Below are 22,390 nucleotides of genomic sequence, written 5' to 3'. Positions count from 1 at the left end.
TTTAACCCACTACCACTTCACCCCAGCTTGTTTTAAGAAAGACAGTACCTCTTTAAAAGGAGCTTCCTGCCAACTGATCATTGCATTGATGCCAGCTGTGGCCAAGATAGTCCAGCTCTTGAATTAGAGGATAACATGGACACAAAAGGCACATAATGAGCAGAGGACTTATTTTTAAATAGTGGTTGCGGTCCAAAAATAATCTTTGAAGTAGATTCTGTTCAGTTCCTCACCTGTCCAACTACTGTTGAAGATTATTGTGGATTTATTACCCTTGAGAAATTGATAGGCTTGTTATCGAAAGTTGATCCATCTACCCCCTGCCTCCTCACAGCTCATGTAAATGAGGAAGAAAATTAATCTTATAACCCAGAAGTTGATTGATCCTAACCTGGATATTTAGATTTGTATTGAACTGTATTAAGACAGTCCAGTCCCAATTTCTGCATAAATCAGTGGATTGGTTGGCATTATTCAGATAGTTTAGGTCAGTAAGCTTTAGCAGTGCTATTTTGCTTTTGCCTCAGTGCTGGACAACTGTAATGTCCAGGAGTTTGACCTAGGAGTTAGTAACATCACTTTCAATAATGTTTTGTACAAAATCAGTTTGGCAAAAAGAAAATGAAATCTTAAAAAATGACTCTATTCCTATAATAATATGATCCCTTACCTGCCCGTGACTTCAACATTAGAAATAGCGTAGAAGTATTTATTTAGGTATTTCCTCTGCACAAACGTCCCTCCGGTTGCAGGTTTTATCAGCCTAATTCGAAGGTCTGTTAAAGTGAAAAAGTCCCTTAGCCCCTTGCTAATGTCCATCCTCTTGTATAGAGCCTCCATGTTCTGGAGGAGTGAGCCTGCAAAAATGGCAAAGCGTTCCTTGACCTCAAAGTGCAAGTTCTTCTCATTTTCAAAGCCCACCCACTTGGAGTAGTCTTCTGTGCAGATGATCTGGAGGGCAGTCATGGCTGACAGATCTCGGACATTTTTGGCCTCCATTCTGAAAGCCTCCATGCAATCCTCTGCATAGTACTGATAAGGCTGCCATGTCCTGCCATAGTTTAGCGACTTCTCCAGTATCATGGTGGTGGGTCGGCCTGCCTCAAAGGTAATGATGATGTTCTCGGTGAGCTGTATGCTCTTGTTCCAGGAGAGGGTGATGTTGGCCAGGAGAGGTATAGGGTATTTTCTCCAGGTGACACTTTGCCAGTAAGTTACAGGTCCGTTATCCTCCTTGTCAAACATTAGTTTGGGGGGATGGGCCAGGTCTGGGTTTGTAGCATCGCATTCACTAAAGCACATGTAGGGGTTGCCCTGAAATGAGAACATTTAAAGAGTTGTTTTAGTTCTGGTTAATCTATATAGTAGTTAATTTTTAAAAAAACCAATAAAGCATGCTTACAAAAGCAACCATGATATTACTGTAAATAGGAGAGAATCTTCATAACACAAGCAATGTGCAGTTCCTTGTATGTGGCCATAATAACATAAGAATTAGGAGCAGGAGTGGGCCATTCGGCCCCTCGAACCTGCTCCACCATTCAATAAGCTCATGGCTGATCTTCGACCTCAACTCCATTTTCTCGCCTGACCCCATATCCCTTGATTCCCCTAGAGTCCAAAAATCTATCGATCTCAGCCTTGATTATACTCAATGACTCAGGGGCAGAGAATTCCAAAGATTTACCGCCCTCTATGAGTGAAGAAATTCCTCCTCATCTCAGTCTTAAATGGCCGACCCCTTATCCTGAGACTATGCCCCCCCTAGCTCCAGACTCTCCAGCCAGGGGAAACAACCTCTCAGCATCGACCCTGTCAATCCCCCTCAGGCCTGACAATATGACTTTCTATTTCCAAAGTTTTTGCAGTCTGGTTCAGATTCCTATGGTAACTCTGCGGCTGTCCTTAGTCTCAACCAGGGTGGTCAAACAAGCCCAGCTCCCCTTCCCCATGTTCAATCTCCAATCTGACATTTATATTTCCCACACTCTGTACCATTAGGGTTAGGGTTAGAGTCTGTACCATTAGGAGTGTGACCTCTGAGTGAGATTTCCCAACTATTACTAAATATAATAGGTGCTGACAATCAGCTTAATTTATTGCTGAAATGGCAGCATTTTTTTTTCATCATGGTATTAGTCTGTAAACCTTTATAGACTGTATTATAGAGCAGTAGGACACTAGTTGGTGCCTTTGATTCGCCACAGCAGCTGTGCCTGATGTTGTTAAGGAAGGTGCAGAGTGCAGGTAGGTATAGAGTGGAGGTCAGGCTGTTTTAAACAAACTTTGAAAGGAAACCAGTTAAAAGGGGAAGAGTTCCCCCACTCTCCATCCAACCGCTCACACATGTCTGTCAGGAGCAACCTCGAGTGTCGCCTCATTGCCCCTGAACTGGTGAGGGAGGGAGGTGGGGGATAGGAAAAAAATCAGTCCGATTGCTTTCCAGTGACTCCTGATGGCAAGTGTGTGGGGACATAGGGTGAGAACAAGCTCAGCGGTTGTGGGTTTAGCTCTCCATAATGGAATATTCATCCAGCATTCGCTGTTTGGGCTTATACATAAAGAATGCCCATTTTTGGGTGCGGTAGTGGAGGACTGCTGGTGTACATGTAAATGCACTCCTGTAAGATTCAGAGCTTTCAAAAGTAGTGAGGGAATAGGCAAGGGAGAGAATTAAAGTACACTGAATCAGATTTTTTCAATTAAAATTGAATGCTGATAAAAGTATAAATAATTTATACTTCAATCATCTCTCCCATACAACAAGAGTCACTGGCAATGTTGCATGCAATTCTATGCTTGAATCAGGGTTTACTTGTACTAGGCACATTTATCCAGACTCCTACCTGTTATTGCTAATCTCCTTCTCCAGGTTAAGATATGAACTAAATGCTTCCCTGACCACTTTAGCTCATTGGATGCATCAGCTTTGCTCAGTGGTAACGCTCCGCCTGAGTCAGAAGGTTGTGGGTTTAACTCTCCAGAACCTGAACACATTTCAGTGCCATACCGAGGGAGTGCTACATTGTTCGAGGTGCTGTCTTTCAGCTGAAACATTGAACCAAAAGTACCGTCTGCCTGTTCAGGTGGATGTTAAAGATCCCATGGTACTATTTGAAGAATAGCAAAGAAGTTACAACTGAAAAAAAACAGATTACCTGGTAATTTATCTCCTTGCCGTTTATGGGACCTTGCAACATAACAGCAGTCACTGTACTTCAGAAGCAAATTGTTGACTGTAAAGCACTTTGGAAGGGGCTGTGAAAGGTGCTATGTAAATGCAAATTCATTCTTTCTAAATGCCACCATTTCTGCTGCAGTTTCCTGCATTCACTTGATGTTTCTATGCACAGACCACATTTGTCAGAAGTGCAGAGTGTGCAATGACTGTACAATGTTCACATTTTTAAGAATGATCAACTAAAAGAAATGTGCACAAGCCAAAGAAATCAGTAAACAGCAGTGCGGGTAAGATTATTAGAAATATTTATTAGATGGTCTTCTACTGACAAAAAAACACATAGTTCCTGTGCTTAAATCTGTGGAACTGTTGCAGAACAATTCCTAATAGCTCAGCAACTCTGGTGCGAGCCTAAGCTGTAGGAGTTGATGACATTGTGCAGTGATTACAAACCTATAATTAGGGTTGTGCTGTTTTCTTTTTTGTCCCATCAATAAAACACACTCACTCCGGCACCACAAAAAGGGAAATGATATTCATGGGGCAGCTACTGACTTTCACACACAGCCTTCCACTTGGGGCAAGTTTTCTGATCTTCGTTGGCCTGCCCATGGCAGGAAGGAAATCCAGTTCATGAGGGGTCACTTCACTTGCAGTTCGACTACATCTCTTAGTAGGTCAACCAGGGGCTGTCACTGATGTCCAAGTTTAAAACTAGGGCTGGTAGAGAAAGTGGGAGAATTACGAGTTCCTCCAATTTTCCCTTCTCTCCTAAAGACAGCAATTCCCACTGGGTACTGGTCCATGGGCATCGCCAGCCCTCCAGCACCTCGCCCAACTTCAACTCAAAAAATAACCATTCCACATGGCAACCTTCTAGGTGAAGCTAGACCACAGTTGTTGCAAGGTATTCATTCACAAAAGGCAGTGCAGTTGAGTTCGTTTTTTTTCCTTATTCAATGTTTACATAGATGCACTTTCCAGTAGCAGTCACTGGATATCGAGAGTGAGAACCCTGGCTGATTTTATTTTTCTTCCACGCCTGAGAAGACTGAGGCCAATTGGAAGTCCCTACTGCTGTCTGAACAGATCAACTAATGCAGCGTGGACCGGGGATCACCAACCCTGTATGGGTTCAATACCACACCACATGTTGGGTTTACGCACTGGGCCATCAGTGCCATTTTTTTTGTTGAGGTTGAGGAGACCATGTGCATGTTTGAAGGTGTCGAGGAGGAGATTCAGTGTGTGACTTAAGCAGTGACAAGGAAAAGAACCAATTTTGTGTATTCAAACCTAAAAAAATTAAAAAAGACTACAACTAGTTTTCACTCGAATAACAGCATACAATAATAAAAAAGTGAATGAAGTGTTAGTCAAATGAAAAAAACTATTCACATTTCAAATTATAGATAGAAGTCAGATGATACTTTTAAAAATCCTATAACTGCTGTCCTTTATACCAAATGCAATAATCATAGCAAATTCAAAAATGGAGCCTGTCTGACATTGTTAGCAACAGTGAATGCTTTGTGAGGATAATACACATGATATTCCTGTTGAGTCTGTGTGTCCCAGTTATGCTTATTATAAATCACTGGACACAGACAACAAGAATAACTTTAACAGGTCTTTACTATTCGGAGGTCAGGGCTGAACTGCCCAGCAAATCACTACACAATGTTTATATACCGGTGTGGTCACCACCGGTATTACAGTATACAGCAGCCAAGAGAAAGTAGTACATCTCTTAAGGTAGTTCTCTTAAGGTGGAACAGGTTACATACACCACAATCCTCCCTTTTTAGCTTAACAGTGTATATCCCCATTTAACATAACATAACATATATATATATATATACAACTTCATGCAAAACAGTTCAAAGATTCAGTCTCTGAGGAGGCCTCCTGATCCGAGTTGGATAACGCCTTTCAGGGGTCTCTGATTCTCGTTGCTGGGGTGACTCATCTAGTTGATCCCTTATGGATTGGACATCATCATCAGGTACATTCACTTCTGAGGTAGATGCTTCAGGTTCACTAACTTCTTCCACGGTTGTCTCTGCCGTAACCATGGGTTCGACCCTTGTTCTCGATTCTACCAGTTGGTCAGCATGACGTCGTATTACATTTTCACCAATATCTACCGTGTACATCAGGGGTCCTTGTCTGGCCCGAATTGTTCCAGATTGCCATTTCTCATTTTTATAGTCCCGGGCTAACACTGGTTGTCCTATTTCGAAACTCCGAGTGGTCTTGTTATTTATATGCTGGAACTGTTTGTTTTCGACTTCCCTCCGCACATTTGGTTTTAACAAGTCCAACCTGGACCGCAACCTCCTGTTATAGAACATCATGGCAGGACTTTGGTTTGTCACTGCATGAGTGGCATTTCGATATGCCAGTAGGAAATTGTCCACCTTGTGTTGTAGTGGAATCTGATCTTCGCTCATGGCCTTTATTGCTTTTTTGAACGTTTGTACAAATCTCTCGGCCAACCCGTTTGTAGCCGGATGATATGGGGCAGAGGTATAATGTTTCACCCCATTCTTCTTCATGAATTTCTGGAATTCTTCTGACACGAACTGCGGTCCGTTGTCTGAACATATTTGTTCTGGCAATCCATTTCTTGCAAATATCGTTCTTAGCACCGCGATCATCTTTTCCGAGGTAGTGGTAGTCATCTTAATCACTTGTGGCCATTTAGAATGTGTGTCCACCGCAATTAAAAACATGGAGTCCATGAATGGACCAGCAAAGTCAATATGTACACGTTGCCATGGGGTTGAAGGCCATTCCCATGGATGCAGTGGTGCAATCGGAGGTGCATTTTGAACTTTTTGGCACCCTGAGCAGCTTTTTGTCAGATCCTCTATCTGTTGGTCGATACCCGGCCACCACACATAAGCCCTAGCAAGGCTTTTCATCTTGACTCCCCCCAGATGACCTTCATGCAGTTCCTTTAGAACTCTTTCCCTTAACTTAGGAGGAATAATCACTCTCGTTCCATACATCAATGTTCCTTGACAGACGGACAGCTGTTCTCGTCTTGCTGAGAATGCCGGTAACAGTGGATCACCATGTGCTGGCCATCCCTTCACTGTCAATTCGTAGACCCGGGACAGTGTCGGGTCATTCCTGGTTTCTCTTTCAATACTTGCATTGGTGACTGGTAAACATTCGATGATGGTCGAGTGAAATAACTCAACAGGGTCAACCGTCGGTGCCTCCTCCGCTGCAGGTAGTGGCAGGCGCGACAGCCCATCAGCATTACCATGCTGCTTTGTACCTTTGAATTCAATCTGATATTGATGTGCCCCTAGGAAAAGGGACCATCTCTGGAGCCTCTGTGCTGTCATCACCGAAACACCCTTCTTAGGGTTAAAAATGGATACCAACGGCTGGTGGTCTGTCAGTAGCGTAAACTTTTGGCCCTGCAGGTAATGATTAAACTTCTTTACTCCCCACACAAGGCTGAGAGCCTCCCTATCTATCTGAGCATAGTTGCGCTCAGCAGAGGTCAATGATCTGGATGCGAACGCGACTGGCCTCTCCAAGCCATTTGGCAACTTGTGTGAGAGTACTGCCCCAATACCATATGGAGAAGCATCACAAGCCAAATGAATAGGCAGCGTTGGGTTGAAGTGAGCCAACACTTCCTCTGAGGTGATCAATGCCTTGCTTTTGCGAAAGGCCCTCTTACAGTCCTTGCTCCACTTCCATGGTACTCCCTTCTGCAAAAGAGCGTTCAGCGGGTGCAGCACCGTGGATAAATTTGGCAGAAACTTATGGTAATAGTTAATCAACCCTAGGAACGACCTCAACTGGGATACATTATCCGGAGCGGGAGCCTTCACAACAGCTTCGATCTTGTCAGGAGACTTATGAAGCCCCTCCTGGTCAATGACATGACCACAGTACGAGATCTGCTTCTGAAAGAACTCACATTTCTGGCGATTAACTCGAAGTCCATATTCTTTCAATCTGGTGAGCACCAGTTCCAAATTTGCAAGGTGTTCCTCATCATCATCTCCTGTAATCAGAATATCGTCCAGGTAACATTGTGTGCCTGGAATTCCCTGTAATACCTGCTCCATGGCCCTCTGCCAAATTGCTGGAGCCGATGCCACTCCAAAAACCAGTCTATTATACCGATACAAGCCTCTATGCGTGTTGATCGTGAGATACTGGCGTGACTCTTCCTCAATTTCCATCTGTAAGTACACCTGCGCCAGGTCTATCTTGGTGAAGTGTTTCCCGCCAGACAACGAAGCGAAGATATCCTCAATCCGCGGAAGCGGATATTGCATCGTGTGAAGCACCGGATTAACAGTGATCTTGAAATCTCCACAGATGCGAACCTTCTCCGGTTCCCCTGGCTTGTTGCTCGATGAACGCTTCATGACGGGAACAATGGGCGTGGCCCACTCACTCCAGTCCACCTTAGACAGTACTCCTGAACGTTCTAGCCCTTCCAGCTCAGCTTCCACAGCAGGTCGTATCGCATAAGGTACCGGTCTGGCTTTGAAAAATTTTGGGTTTGCATGTTCTTCAACCTTGATGTTTGCCGTAATTCCTCTCAGTGTTCCCAGTCCCTGTTGGAACACCTCTTTAGCATCGTCCAATATTCTGGACAATCGTTTAGGTTTGACATCTTTTTTACCGGAATCTACCGTTAGTGCTTTTAAGGAATGCCAGTCCATATTTATTCTCCTGATCCACTCCCGTCCCAGTAGTGGTGGACCTCCCTCAGGTAGCACATATAAGTCCATTCCTCGGCTTTCTTTGCCCTTGTGGACCACCTTTACCTTATCTTTCCGATGGGGTATACTCTTTGCCCCGTGTATGTTTTCAATACAATCTCCGTATCCCGTAGGGGAATATGTGGGAATAACCTTTTGTAATCTTGCTTATTCATGACCGTCAATGCCGATCCAGTGTCCAATTCCATCTTCACTTGGACTCCTGCTATCTGAAGTGTGACCCAGATAGTTTGGAGGTCTGCTTCATTACCCACATTGTGTACTCTTAGACAACCCAGTTCCTTACTGCTGGAGTCTGAATCTGACTTCTGTTCATCCGAACTGTTCTCTGTCACCTTGTGTACCTTTCTGCACTTTTCCTGCGGTGACTTTTTGTTGCTGGTCTTCTTTCCTGACCGGCATACTTTAGCTATGTGACCAAGCCTGCCACATTTTCTGCATTCCTGATTTTTGAACCAGCACTGGTTCTGATCGTGCGTTGTCTTTCCACAACGATAACACTTTACTGCACCCAAGGCCATTTGATTGGTGCTGAGTTCCGATGACCTTAGCTGCATTTCCGCAGTGCCTTTCGCTGCGGCTTCGTGCGATGCTGCAATAGTGACAGCTTTATCAAGCGTAAGATCATTCTCCTCTAGCAGTCGCTTTTGTGTTCCTTCTTTTAACAATCCACACACAAATTTATCTCTCAGCTTATCTCTTGTTCCAAACTGACAGTACTTTGATAGCTTACGCAGTTCAATTAAGAATTCAGCATTGCTTTCTTCTTTCAGCTGCGTTCTTCTGTAAAATTTAAATCGTTCCGCTATCAGCAGCGGCGTGGGGTTTAAATGATTTTTCAGGACAGTAACAATATTCGCGAAAGTCTGATCCGCCGGTTTATCTGGTGATACAAGGTGCTTCAATAGCCCGTACGTCTTCGCACCCATTGAGTTTAATAAGGTTAGTGCTTTCTTATCATCTGGTACCTCATTTGCTTTACAATAAACTTCCATGCGTTCTACATACGTGGCCCAATCTTCGACATCGCTATCAAAAGCATTGATGTTACCATGTTTAGGCATCCTTGCAAGTTTCTTTAAATTTTCTTTTTCCCAAAATGGCGGCTTCCCGCGCTTGTCTTCTTCCCCCGCCTACTAAAATGGCGGCTTCCCGCGCTTGGCGGTTTTTCCCGCGCTCGTCTTCTTCCCCCGCCGACTACAATGGCGGCTTCCCGCGTTTGCCTTCTTCCCCCGCTGGCTGCAATGGCGATTGCCGTGCTGCTGCCGTTCTCGCCTCTCAGCCCCGCTTGCAGGCCGGTCCTTTACACTGGCTGCGGTTGAGTTCTCCGCGGTTCTCGTGGCCTTAACGCTGCCCCAGTCGCTGCGCCTCTCGGCCCCGATTGCAGCCCGGCCCTTTTCACCGGCCGCGGTCGAGTTCTCCGCCCTTTTTCCTCCGTTTTCCCTCCCCTACTCCACAGCCAACGCGGCCGACTTTCTGCTCGTGTCGCTGATCGGCTTACCCACCACCGTGGTAGAAGGGATGATCACTGCCTGTCGCTGATGGAGGGCTTCGTGGTCAGAATTTTTCTTTTTAACCTGGGTTCTCGATGCCTCCCGTGCGATGTGGTGCTCAGCAGGATGATGAGGGCGGATGCCTCTTCTCGACGCCCGTTCTGAGGACGAAGCTGCCTTGGATGTAAAACTGCCGCAGGGTAAGATCGGACTCGTCGCCACTGTTGAGTCTGTGTGTCCCAGTTATGCTTATTATAAATCACTGGACACAGACAACAAGAATAACTTTAACAGGTCTTTACTATTCGGAGGTCAGGGCTGAACTGCCCAGCAAATCACTACACAACGTTTATATACCGGTGTGGTCACCACCGGTATTACAGTATACAGCAGCCAAGAGAAAGTAGTACATCTCTTAAGGTAGTTCTCTTAAGGTGGAACAGGTTACATACACCACAATTCCCATTTTAGCAACAGTCATTATTATAGATTGGCACTAGACCAGCTTCCTACTTTACCTAAATACCACAAGCTAAGAGGAAACCCAATAGCATAAAACTACTCCAGCTACTAAGTATGGAATACACAAGCCATTATTCTTGTCTGAATATGATTTTGTGGTAACTAAGCCTCAATATGAATGGACTATGTCTGGATAGAGGTTAGTCAGCTTGAGTGGGGTGAGTGGAGAAAGGTTGGTGAAGCAATCCCTTCAATGGGTGGTTAACTCATGCATTTAACTTCACTATAGAGCTTTTCCATCACATCATGGACTAATGGGACTCCAGGAGAAGTAGAACACAATAAATTATCATACTACAGCTACTATGGTAACTTGAAAAAGCTCTGCTAATATCAGAGTGGTCAAATTAAACTGTCCTAGCAGGGCGTGCATTTACTAAATGCCCCTAAAAGGTAGGATTTGCATTTATTGAATGCACTTACAGGTAAGGTTTGCACATTTTGGGTCAAAACTCCTTTAAAGTCTCGAGATACTCTACACCCTCGAAGGACAAGGGCAGCAGGTGCATGGGAACACCATCACTGCCAAGTGCCCCTCCAAGTCACACACCATTCTGGCTTGGAAATATAATCGCCATTCCTTCATCGTCGCTGGGACAAAATCCTGGAACTCCCTCCCTAACAGCACTGTGGGAGCACTTTCACCACATGGACTGCAGCGATTCAAGAAGATGGCTCACCACCACCTTCTCGAGGGCAATTAGGGATGGGCAATAAATGCTGGCTTTGCCAGCGACACCCACATCCCATGAATTAATTTAAAAAAACCCTAGGACAGATTCAGAATAATTGCCACAGTCTTAAAATATGTTAAAAATTTGGATTTTTTGATTGTTTTTAAATTGTTGACCAGTTTCCTCCCCTCCCCGACCAGAATGGTCATTACTGGTGTGCTGTTTTCACAGATTAATCGAATGTCTTTGTAGTGCATTAAAAGGTTATGGATGTCAGCAATATCTCCATATTAAGGAGAGTTAATTTGGCAGGAATATCAGAATGGCAACAGATGCTGGAATCTCTCAATGGTCACAGGAATTTTTTTTAAGAGAGAGAAAAGCTGATGCTTTTGTGAAATTGTCAGATCGATGACAGACTTATATAACTGCCACTATTTCTGCTATCCTTTAATTTTGTTCCCATACTCATATCAGAATTTCCGATTTGCAAGTCAAATATTCCCAAGAGTGCCTCTCAATCTATGCACTTTGTATTGGGAGAATTTGATTTTAATTTATAGATGTACTAAAGCAAAAAATATATATTTTAACTGGATGCTAACTAAAATGAAAGTGTTTTTTTTAAATGAACTTCAAACAAAATAGAAATTCTCTTGGGAAGCAGGCAATGCAGCAATTAGCATAACTTACTCTTTCAGATCTGACAACTTTGAAGTTTAGAAGTGGTATACGGGATGCATTTTAACACCATTTTATTCTCATTAAAAAAAATCCCAAATCTGAAAGCATATGGAAGGATGCAAGGTACTAAAAGCAGCAGATTGATTTGAAGAACACATGAAAAGATATTTATGTACAGGAATACATCCTTTTTTTTCATTTGATACAACTTTGCAGCATTTAACTATCTGTGTTCTGAAATCTCCGAGGGCCTCCAGCTTGCGGACGCCAGTTCATTCGCGCTGGAAGGGAGTTTGCAAGGATATGGTAGTTAAGAATGGGCCCCGTCAAATGAGCGCTTGTGGCTTTAACAGGAGTGGGAACAATCACTGCGAGGGGGAAAAAGGTCGACAATAAGAGAACATGGATGGAGCTGTGAAGGGGACATTGGGTGGTCGGGTAGTCAAGGGAGCAGGAGGTGGGCATGGAGGATATTAGTCTGGTGGAGAATGGTGGGCTATAGAGTGAATGGGTGATGCTGGGGTGAGAGGGAGAAGGGTTGAGGCCAAAATAAATGGGTAACAGATGACTCCAATTTTGGAAATAAGAAGCCAACGATCTCCCTGGTGTCTAGAATCGCGGGTGAGAATGGAAGACATGGGGAGGGAGGTGAGAGAAAGTAGTGGTGACCGAGCTTTGCGCAGTTGTATCTGGAGGAATGGGAAACGGAGGCTCCGTCATTGGGTTAAAACTGAGGGAGAGAAAGGCAGACTTTGAAGAGGATGGGGATAGAAAACTAGAACAATAATTGTTGCTTCTGCAGTCTTTATGCACCAGACAGGCTCGGAGGAAACGAATACTGGGCTAATGAGCTGAATTTAAAATGTCTGCAAAAAAGTATCACGCTGTTGACCATTTAGAAAAGATATTTACTTGCAAAGGGTTTGCTCTGAAACTGGTAAAAAAAAAGAATGAATGCCCGCTGCGTCTGGGAAAACCGCCACTGCTTCTTGTACTCTGCTCTAACCCAAGCCATGGGTTATTGTAGATCATTCGGCCTCCGGTAGAGACAGAGAGAATTTGGGATTTGACCAGTTTCATTCTCAGGGATTTGATCGATGTCATTCTCGGCTCCTATGGATTTTGCTAATCTGTCCCCGATTGCCTGTTTTAACGATCTGGTTTTGCATTGGGGGTGGAATGTAATTAAATATTTATGATAAATATTAGTTCGATTATTACCAATAAATGTTTGGACGTTTTCAACGAGTAAAATGAATTAGACAGTAATGGAGCGGCTGTGAAACTGCTGAGTGGCTCCAGTTTTGAAAAAAGCCTGCCAGTCCCTTAACCAGGAGTGAATATTGATGAAACTGAACTAATGGGAGGATTGATGTGGGAGGCGGGAGACATGGTTGTTAAAAGAATGACGCTGTATTGCAGGCAGATTCACTTCAATACCTACTGAGTAAGCATTTTGGGTTGAACCAGCGAGAAGACACACCCTGCCCACACGCGGCCTTCTCTGGGGAAAGTTTCGGGACAAGTTTTGCCCGGGTCACTTTTCATACTATCACCCGCCGTTAACGCAAATCCTCTTCGCCTAAAAGTTATTCGACCCCCCACACGCCTGGACAAATAGATACTTAAATAAATGTCTTTTACTTTCTGCTATCTCGTTATTCAATATAAACCCGATTGCATATTATTTACTAGAATATGTATCCTTTAAAAGGCGCCGCATAATGTGTAGAAAATAAAAGTTGTAGTAAGTTGCTAACTATTCTCCAGGAGCTGAGCGCGGTACACATGCTGTCCCTGAGTGTGTGTGTCTCTGGTGAAAATCCAGAGCCTTCATTGTGACCCTTTATCTCCGTCCATCCTCGGTGAGCATTTCCTTCGGGTAAGAAAGCTCCGAGCTTTGATTAAATATTAATATCCCGGAAAGGCCTCCTTTAAAAAGGAGAGTTACTAACCCAGGCGCTGCTCAACGACTCTCACTCAAGTTTCATCGATTTTTCTTTAAGGTCATTTGAAAGCAAGGTCGCCACTCAACAGGGAATTGTCAAAATGTTCCTCGCTGAAGATAATGTGAATCAGCACCAATTCTTAGAGGTGCTTTTCTCAGCTATCTAAGGAGGGAGGAGAGTCGAGTTTACAAGGGCCAACGGCAAAACATCGAAAAATATCCATTTATTGAAATGTTAGCACGGGACAAACTGGGTTTATAACTCGTGATCTTAAAGTGTCAGTCTATCGGTCCCTTCCACCCACTCTCATATCTATATAATAACAAGAGTAGGCCATTCAGCCCCTCGAGCCTGTTCCACCATTCAATGAGATCATGGCTGATCTGCGACCAAACTCCATATACCCGCCTTTGGCCCATATCCCTTAATACCTTTGGTTAACAGAAAGCTATCAATCTCCGATTTAGAATTAGCAATTGATCTAGCCTCAATTGTTTGCGGGAGAGAGTTCCAAACTTCTACCACCCTTTGTGTGTAGAAGTGTTTCCTAATTTCACCACTGAAAGGCCTGGCTCTAATTTTTAGACCATGCCCCCTAGCCTTAGACTCCCCAACCAGCGGAAATAGTTTCTATCTACCCTTTAATATCTGAGCACGATGCACCTAGATAAGGGGGCTGGGGTGTGGATGGGAGAGAGGGTAATGATGGCGAAAGAAATTGGGAAGGAGAGAGGAATCGAACTGCGTAAGGAGGAGGGAGGGTCTGAGCCGGAACCAGCAGCGAATGAACCCAACCCCTCCCAAAACTACAGCAGAGGTGCCCGCTCCCTGTCAGCGGGAGTGTGGCCCTGTTCATTTACCCGGATTAAACCGGGCCAGTAGGTTTTACTTGGATATAATGCAAAGCATGTTTGTTGTGAATGACCAGGTTATCATTGATTAATGGGCGGTGGGGATCCCACCAGGGCTGGGGCTCCACACACGGTCCATGTGCCCAGCCCATTACACATGGATGTATTCCCCTCCCAACTCGAAGACTGCGAGATCAGATGTGGCTGTCCAGACCCGCTGCTATCACAAAACGGGCGTCAACACTTGACTGAATGAATGGGGAATAGACAGGGGAATATTTAGTAACTTTCTGTTTACTTAACGGCGTGTGCTGTGTGTTTAAAACGAATGCAAACTACAGCCAGCCCCCAAAAACCCTGCTCTGGTTTAATGACTGACCCAGGAGGGTTCTGTGGTGAACAGACAGGCGCACACAGATCTTCCGTCTGCTGATGGAGGGATGGGCTTGTTGCTGCTGGCTCGGGACCCTGGATCCACACAACTCCTCACAGAACTGAACTACTTCTCTCCCATCTCCCACCCCTCAGGATTGCATTGATTTAAGTGTAAATATTAAAGATGCATTTCCGGCTCCTCGTTTTTTAAAATTAAATATTCAAGCAGATTAAAAAATATAAGAAAAAGAAAGACTTGCATTTATATAGCGCCTTTCACGAGCACCGGACGACCCAAAGCTCTTTACAGCCAATGGTGTACTATTTGGAGTGTAGTCACTGTTGGAATGTAGGAAACGCAGCAGCCAATTTCCACACAGCAAGCTCCCACAAACAGCAATGTGATAATGACCAGATAATCTGTTTTCAGTGATGTTAATTGAGGGATAAATATTGGCCAGGACACCGGGGATAACTCCCCTGCTCTTAGAAACATAGAAACATAGAAGATAGGAGCAGGAGTAGGCCATTCGGCCCCGCGAGCCTGCTCTGCCATTCAATGAGATCATGGCTGATCATCCAAACTCAGTACCCTGTCCCTGCCTTCTCCCCATATCCCTTGATCCCGTCAGCCTTAAGAAATATATCTATAGAAACATAGACTTCTTCAAAATAGTGGCCATCGGATCTTTTGAGTCCACCTGAGAGAACAGACGGGCCTCGGTTTAACATCTCATCCAAAAGACGGCACCTCCGACAGTGCAGCACTCCCTGGAGTGACAGCCTAGCTTTTTGTGCTCCAGTCTCTGGAGTGGGATTTGAACCCACAACCTTCTGACTCAGAGGCGAGGGTGCTGCCCACTGAGTCACAACTGACAACAAGAAGGAAATATTTCTTCCCTGTTGGAAGAAATAAGGAACTATTCCAGCAGTTTTAGTGAGACAGTTTACCCCCCCCCCCCCCCCACACACACACACAGGTTTTTCCAATGGGGACGATTTCAACAACTTTCCAAATGGGCTTTTCCCCTCCTTATCCCAACAAAGCGGCCCCGCTCAGTCTCACTCACTCCCATCAATGAGCTTCAATTCAATTAGAATGGACAGTTGACATAATATTTAATAATACTAGGCTGCTCCAGTCCCCCGCCCCTCGCCCCTGTTCCCATCTGTCTACACTGGAGAAACAGAAATGTGTGTCAGAAGTAGCCTGGGTGGCTCCGGGAGTACCCAGGTCTGGAGCCACTGTGAGTGGTCTGTTGGAGGCGCTGGGCTGTATGTTTCTCTCTCTCTCTCCTATGGGCAATGTTGAAAGTTTGGATTTATAACGTTGCATTAAAAAAATCTTTTGAAATGCGCCCCGGTATCGAATTAGAAAAGAACAAAACAAAACACACACACACTCTCTGTCACCGGGTGTAGTGGGCGGGGGGCTTTCAGCCACATTAGTTTAGTTTACCTTCGTGTCCAGTGGCCGGAACATTGATCATCTCACCGAGATTTGCCTGGTTAACGGGGCTGGGCTGCCAGCCGGCTGGACGCCAGCAACGAAAGGACAGGCGAGAGAAACAGGGCTGAAGGAGTGACAGGCCCCGGAGGCTCCTTGTCCCAACTCCTGCTCATTGTTACAAATAGGCGCAATAACAATTCGGGAAATGCAGAAAGAGACGGATTCTCTGGTGACGAGTCCCACCCGGCCATTAACCCGCCAATAACCGAACCCCACCAACTGCCTTTCCGGATTTTTTTTTATTGCAGATTTCCAGTAGTTTAGTTTCAGTTGCTAGTTATTGCACCCTGGTGCGCTCTCCCGTTAACAGCTCCCTGGCACTCCTCCTAACTTTCATTCGGGATCCTAGGCATGGCTTCCCAGTGCACTGCCAATGCTGAATAGTGGGAGAGCGGGTGGGTGCGATTCTACCCTAACTGGTGACCTGGCCCAATGACACAGAGGAAAAAGACACCGTTGCTTGTGTGTTGTGTCTTCTTTGAGGGACGGGGGGCGAAGAGTTCACACCAGCCAGCTATCCAGCCCCTGTTCCACTGACCTGAGGGCTGAGATATGACAGGACATTCACCGCGTTTAAACCTTTCTGCATTTTACTGTGTTGCCAAGGGACTCTGCCAGGCTGTAATGGGGGTTTCTCCAACTGGTTGGTGGAGTTGGCAACGGTCTTGCCAGCGTCAGCCTTGCTGTGTCTGGTCGCACGCCCTCTGCCTCAGTGGGTGGCTGTGGGTCAGGCTCCACTCCGGGACCTGAGCACTCCACCGCCGAGGGCCGCACGGGTTGGCTGGGAGTGAAACTGAGGCCTCAACCAACGTGGATGTTAAAAGTTCCCGTGGCACTCTCTGCAGAAGCTCCGCCGGTGCCCCGGCCCACACACCCACCCACCCACCACTGGTCACTGGTCACTGCTGTACGTGAGGTCCTGCTGGCCACAGAACGGCGGCAGTCTTCACCCACACTGCAGCGATCGGTGCACTGAATCGAGAGATTTCGGAGAGACTTGATATGGCGACAAATGAATGGGAATCTCTACGGGCAGTGGTCTAAAGGCGTTGGGATGGATAGGAAAAAAACTTTCCTGCAGCCATGTCGTCTTTATTCATATTATTACTAGCCTGCAAGTAACGAGAAAGAAAGAACCTGCATTTATATAGCGCCTTTCACGACCTCGGGTCATTCCAAAACACTTTACAGCCAATGAGGTACTTTTGAAGTGTCATGTGGGAGTCTAGTTACTTAAACCTGAATCCCAGATGACTACAATCGCTGTCCCTGGTTTCCCCAAAATATGTTTAAACAGTAATAACTTAGAGTTTGAGGGGAATCAGTGCAGAAAGCAACCTGGGTGCAAACCTCCAATACCTTGGTGGCGGCAGGGGAAGAAACGTTTCGACAGGGAGACCCCCTTTCGCCCCTGACACCTGGGGCTTGGCTGACAGGACAGCGGGGCGAGAGCGGCAGGTTCGGGACATCCTCAGACACGGTGTGCCGGGGACAACCTGTCGGTTCCTATTGGGAGCGGGCCCTCACATCTGTGCCCTCGGAAAACAAGTCATGGCTGGCAACAATAAATCCATTCACAAAAATAAAATACCCGTGGCCCACGTCATCCTTTCCATTGAGCATTTGTGCTGGACACGGATCTCCGGTGAGTGACCGCTTTCTAGTCTCAGATATTCACAGTAGAAAACGTGTTTCATTCTGTCGTGGCTGCTAAACTATTTAAATATACATGAACTACTTTTTTTTTTAAGTTGGTCATTTTAAATTTGCACCAAGCACACAGCCCATGGTCCCCCCTCCCTCTATCTGTGCGTTAGTGTTAGTGTTCGCTGTGCATTTCCTTCCTACAGTTGCTTATTTGACTACAGTAAGCGGCCGCCCATTAACAAATAACGCGGTTTAAAACCTGTGTCCTCTGGGGACTGTCCTGGATTGACTTCCCTTTGGAGTCAGTCCCATCCATCATCTCCGTCACACTTCCGACTGACCAGACCGGCGGTTTAAGCGACAGTCCGCCCCCCCCCCCCACCCCCCCATCAGCTCCGCCTGACGAAAGATTATGTTTTTTTTCGTTTGTGTTAAATTATATTGTACATATTCTTGAGTTTCGGAAACATTATTGTCGCAAATTAGACTAAAAACGTGGCTCCCCTGCAGCCATCGCCCCGAGTTTCATTCATATCGCAGGATTCACTGTGCTCAGAATCCCATTCCTAAACCAGCTTCTACACCAGCAGATGCGAGATTGGGTTTTTTGAATGTATTAAAATTGGTTTAACCTTGACATTGTGTCGGTGGGGGGTGGGGGGCTATATTGTTCCCATCCACAAATATCTGCATCAATCTCACAAATCCCGACTGTAGCATCGATGTTTGGTGAGACTCGATAGTTTTGAGCGAGTCGAAAAATCTCTTAAAACCGCTGATCTTTCAGTCCCTGACTTCCATACAGATTGGCGCGGCCCTGGGCCTCTAGGTTACATTTCAGAGGTATGAGATTCTGCGGTGTTATTACAAAAGAAAACTGAGATATTACAAACTTTAGCAGAGGGAGTGGGGCTGAGAGCTGGTTCCATGTGTCTCACAGTCTCGGTCATATTCGCCGGGCAGTTGTCACACATGCCTGATTTGAAACTAACTTAAAAAAAGTCAGCCCAGCCATTAAATCTCTCTTAAATCGGTTCTTCGATTTCTTTCCAATCGATTCCTCGGGGTTTCAACTAGACAGCAGCGGGGGAAGAGGGATTAAAATAAAATCAGGATGCATACAGGTCTTGCTGCTTATCCAGTTTAAGACAGATTGTTGGGGGAACTTAAACCAGAAGGGCGTGATCGAGAGAGGCAAAGAATTGAATTGTTTGGGGGGAGACTGTACAAGGACGGAGGTCGGGTTCGGTTTAGTTACTGTTCACTACTCCCGTCTCCACTGTATCTTTGGAGTTTTATTTTAAACGAAGCTGGTCGAAGAACAAAGTTCAGTGGAAGCACTGACTGTACCCGGATCTACTTGCACAGTTTGGAGACTGACTCCAGTTTCTAGTTCCCTTCTAGTGCCTCGCATTAAAGTGGTGGTCATTGTGTAAATCCGGGTTTATCAAAAATAACATTTGGGAGGGGGGCTGATTTTAACAATCTGCTGGGGCACTAATCCCGATGCAGTGTGTAGGGCGCATACACTATGAAAATGCATTTGCCTTTTTTTTAAAAACATGCTCTAGTCTCTGGTCGTCCATTCCCAATAACTGCATGTCTATTAGCCAAGTGTGCATTAAAAACTAAACCGGCGGCATTCGCTCTAGACTGAATTATTGATGTTGCAGAGTGCATTCATTTCGGCTCCTGGGCAACCCACTGAATCCGAGTTCACCAAACCCCCCTCCAATACGCTTTCCAGCCTGCGGGGACATCGGGCAGAGCTGAAACCTTGCAGACGGAGTCAGTCAATCTTCTCTCCACGCCGCGTCCGTGCACTTTACCGATCGCAGTTACCGAGTCCCGACGAAAAGCACGGAAGGGTGTGTGTGTGTGTGTAGCTGTGAGGAGTGGCTGCTGTGGGATTTACTCTCCCATTCCCGTGTCTGCAGCGCAGAGTAATTCAGCGCGGAGAGGATTAATCACTCAGATAAAAAGCAGGGAGAAAATCCCCTGACAGACACACAGACCATTTAACTGTTAGGAGTTTCTTTGCGTTTTTTTTAAAGTGTATTCTTGGCAACTTTTAAATCTTTAAGCTGCTGGAACCCGGAGAGAAACTGCACTTAAAAAAAATGATCTGAAACTTCTGTAGTGCGGGTTCTCAGTGTGGCAGCAGGGACGGGGAAGGGGAGTAGACCCAACAGAATGGGATAATCTCCTGAAATCTGAACTCTGATGTTTCCTGGATCATAAATAAAGCCGCGGTGCGGCCAGCTCGGCTCCCCGCTGTCTCGCTCTGCTCCACTCAATCCCACTTTATATTTCCCAGTATCTGTTCTCTTCTCACCCTCCCTACATCACAACCCCACACACACACGCTACCAATTTCATCTTTCCTGAGATACATCAGCATTTCTGATCCACTTCCTTGCTCATGTCAAAGCGAAGGTGCCGCCGCTGTAATAGGCAGTGACATCTCCAGCGACAGTTTACTCGGAGTCGGATCAGTGAATGGTTTTTAGCAAGAAAGACTTGCATTTATATAGCCCCTTTCACGTCCACCGGACGTCCCAAAGCACTTTACAGCCAATGAAGTACTTATTGAAGTGTAGTCACTGTTGTAATCTGGGAAACGCGGCAGCCAATTTGCGCACAGCAAGCTCCCACAAACAGCAATGTGATAAATGACCAGATAATCTGGTTTGAGATGTTGATTGAGAGATAAATACTGGCCCGGACTCCCCTGCTCTTCTTTGAAATAGTGCCATGGGATCTTTTATGTCCACCTGAGAGAGCAAACGGCCCCATTCGACAAAGGCACCTCCGACAGTGCAGCACTCACAATTCACAATTCACAATTCAAATCGCTTTATTGGCATGATAAGTTACATCTTATGTTGCCAAAGCATCAAAATACATTTATGGTTTACCACATAAACGCAGTTCTATTCATACAGTGTCTAAACAGGTATATCCCTGAGTGTATAAATATACATTCGCATTGTTTATATATATTCTTTTCTTAGTTTACTGGTTGGCTCTCTGTTCATGGCAAGCTGTAACATAGCGTGCCGCCAGTGTTATACTGTTATACTGTTATACAGTGTTATACTCCCTCAGCACTGAATTTAGAAAGCACTAGACTGACAGATCTAAACTGGAAAAACATCCCCGGTCCCGGCCAAACCCCCACCCTTGGTTCTTACCAGGGCACAGAAGCGCTCGGGAGGGTCTCCACAGGTCACCCCCGCCGGCTCCACCTTCACTTTCAGGTACTGCTTCACGGACATGGGTCTGGGCTGGCAGGCGGAGAACTCCCACGAAGGGTCGGCGTCATAAGTGTTGACCAGCGACTTGCAGCTGTCGTACTGGGTCTTGGCCGGCAGCAGCGTGTAGATGAGAGCGGCCAGCTGCAGCATGGGGCCGAAGCGCATGGTCCCCGGGCGGAGCGCACACGCACAGGGCTCGGGGGCGGATGGCGAGGGCGCACCGGGCGCAGCGCCAGGCTCAGCATGGACACCAGTCACACATCAGGCAGCGGGGGATGGCAGCATCCCGGGAAACTCCATTATTCCGAAAGAGACTCCACACCGTCTCCAGCCAGGGCAAACCTCGTAGATCCAAATACTTTCATTCAACATGCAGGCAATCTGGCCGCTCTCCAAATTCAAACGAGCCGCTCTAAAGTCTTCCCAAATCCAACTGGGAATCATTGGCGACACATCTGGAAGCGTTGAGTCCTACTCCTCTCCAATCCGCTCCAAATTCGCTTGTGCATTGTAGAGAACTAATTGAAAGGGAAACAGGGGGGGGAAATGGTGTGAAATGATCTGGGCACATATAATAGACAAGATCACACGCTGGAAAAGTGTCTGTCTCCCGCTCTCTCAGTGACTCCTATCTACAAGAGGCTTTCACGATCTCACAGCAGCCCTCACACACACACGCACACACACCCCGGCCCAGTTTGAAAGCTAAGTCCAGGGGGAAGGTTTGGAGCATGCCCGGGAGTTGAGCGCACACTCCACTGCGGGACTGAGGACAGCTCGGGGTCATGAGCAGAGAGAGAGACCGAGAGACAGGGAAGAGAGAGAGAGAGAAAAAAAAAGGGAGAGAGAGAGAGTGAGAAGAGAAACAAACCTGCTGGAAGGACGGGATCCGGGGTTTGCAACATAACGCGTGCTGGAGGCTGCTGTTTGACAGGCTGACTTTGCGCTCCGGGTTTGCTGCTTCTGGCCTCGCCTCCCGGCTTCAAGGGCAGATGGCCGGGACTTTGCGCTAATGCTCTCGTCCAACTTAATGCGGAGGCTAAATCCTTTTAACATCACTTTCAATCACTATCTGTGCTTTTATGTCAGAGCTGCCTCAAGTCTGCGCAACTTCCTCCCGCACAGCCCCGGGCTCTGCTCGCCCCAATCAGCTTAAAGGGGAAACGGAGAGCCACGTCTACTCTTAAAGGGACAGGCTGCCGGAGCGCCTGACCGGCGTGGGAAACACGAGGGTCGAAATCCGCAGGGAAATCCTTCTCAACGATTTGAAGGAGAAACACAGTTAATTCTAAATGTACACCAGTCAGCTTTATTTCAAGGGGGAAGGAAGAGAGAGAGAGAGTCAAGTACAATTGGTGTACTCTTAATGGGTGGGCGAATCAGCTTTAGGAGAAGACGTGTACAATAAATGCACTATTAAAACGCAAGGGAACAACAGCAAACACACTCTCAAAGGGGCATTTTCTTAAAGGCGAGCCGTTAGA

The 22,390-nt window shown here is 46.1% G+C and overlaps 1 protein-coding gene across 7 annotated transcripts in view; it reads right to left on the bottom strand.

The window, feature by feature from the left end:
* LOC147101696 (netrin-G2-like) overlaps positions 1-22,135 on the bottom strand; it is a 113,314-nt gene extending 91,179 nt beyond the window's left edge. The window contains exons 1-3 of one of the 7 annotated variants that reach the window (XM_085965515.1): positions 21,778-22,134; positions 20,844-21,424; positions 671-1,314 (exon numbers count right to left, since the gene is read on the bottom strand). In XM_085965515.1, coding sequence (XP_085821641.1) covers positions 671-1,314; positions 20,844-21,071 — 872 coding nt within the window. In that variant the 5' untranslated portion in view covers positions 21,072-21,424; positions 21,778-22,134. Of the gene's footprint in view, positions 1-670; positions 1,315-2,846; positions 3,149-20,843; positions 21,425-21,777 lie in introns of those variants that run through there. The other 6 variants (XM_085965517.1, XM_085965516.1, XM_085965520.1 and 3 more) reach the window with 6 other exon arrangements.
* Positions 22,136-22,390: the final 255 nt, after the last annotated feature.

This window comes from Somniosus microcephalus, chromosome 23, assembly GCF_052327205.1.
Source record: "Somniosus microcephalus isolate GS21.2 chromosome 23, FLI_Smic_1.0, whole genome shotgun sequence".
NCBI classification, from domain to species: Eukaryota; Metazoa; Chordata; class Chondrichthyes; order Squaliformes; family Somniosidae; genus Somniosus; species Somniosus microcephalus.
This window is presented reverse-complemented; position numbering and strand designations above follow the sequence as displayed.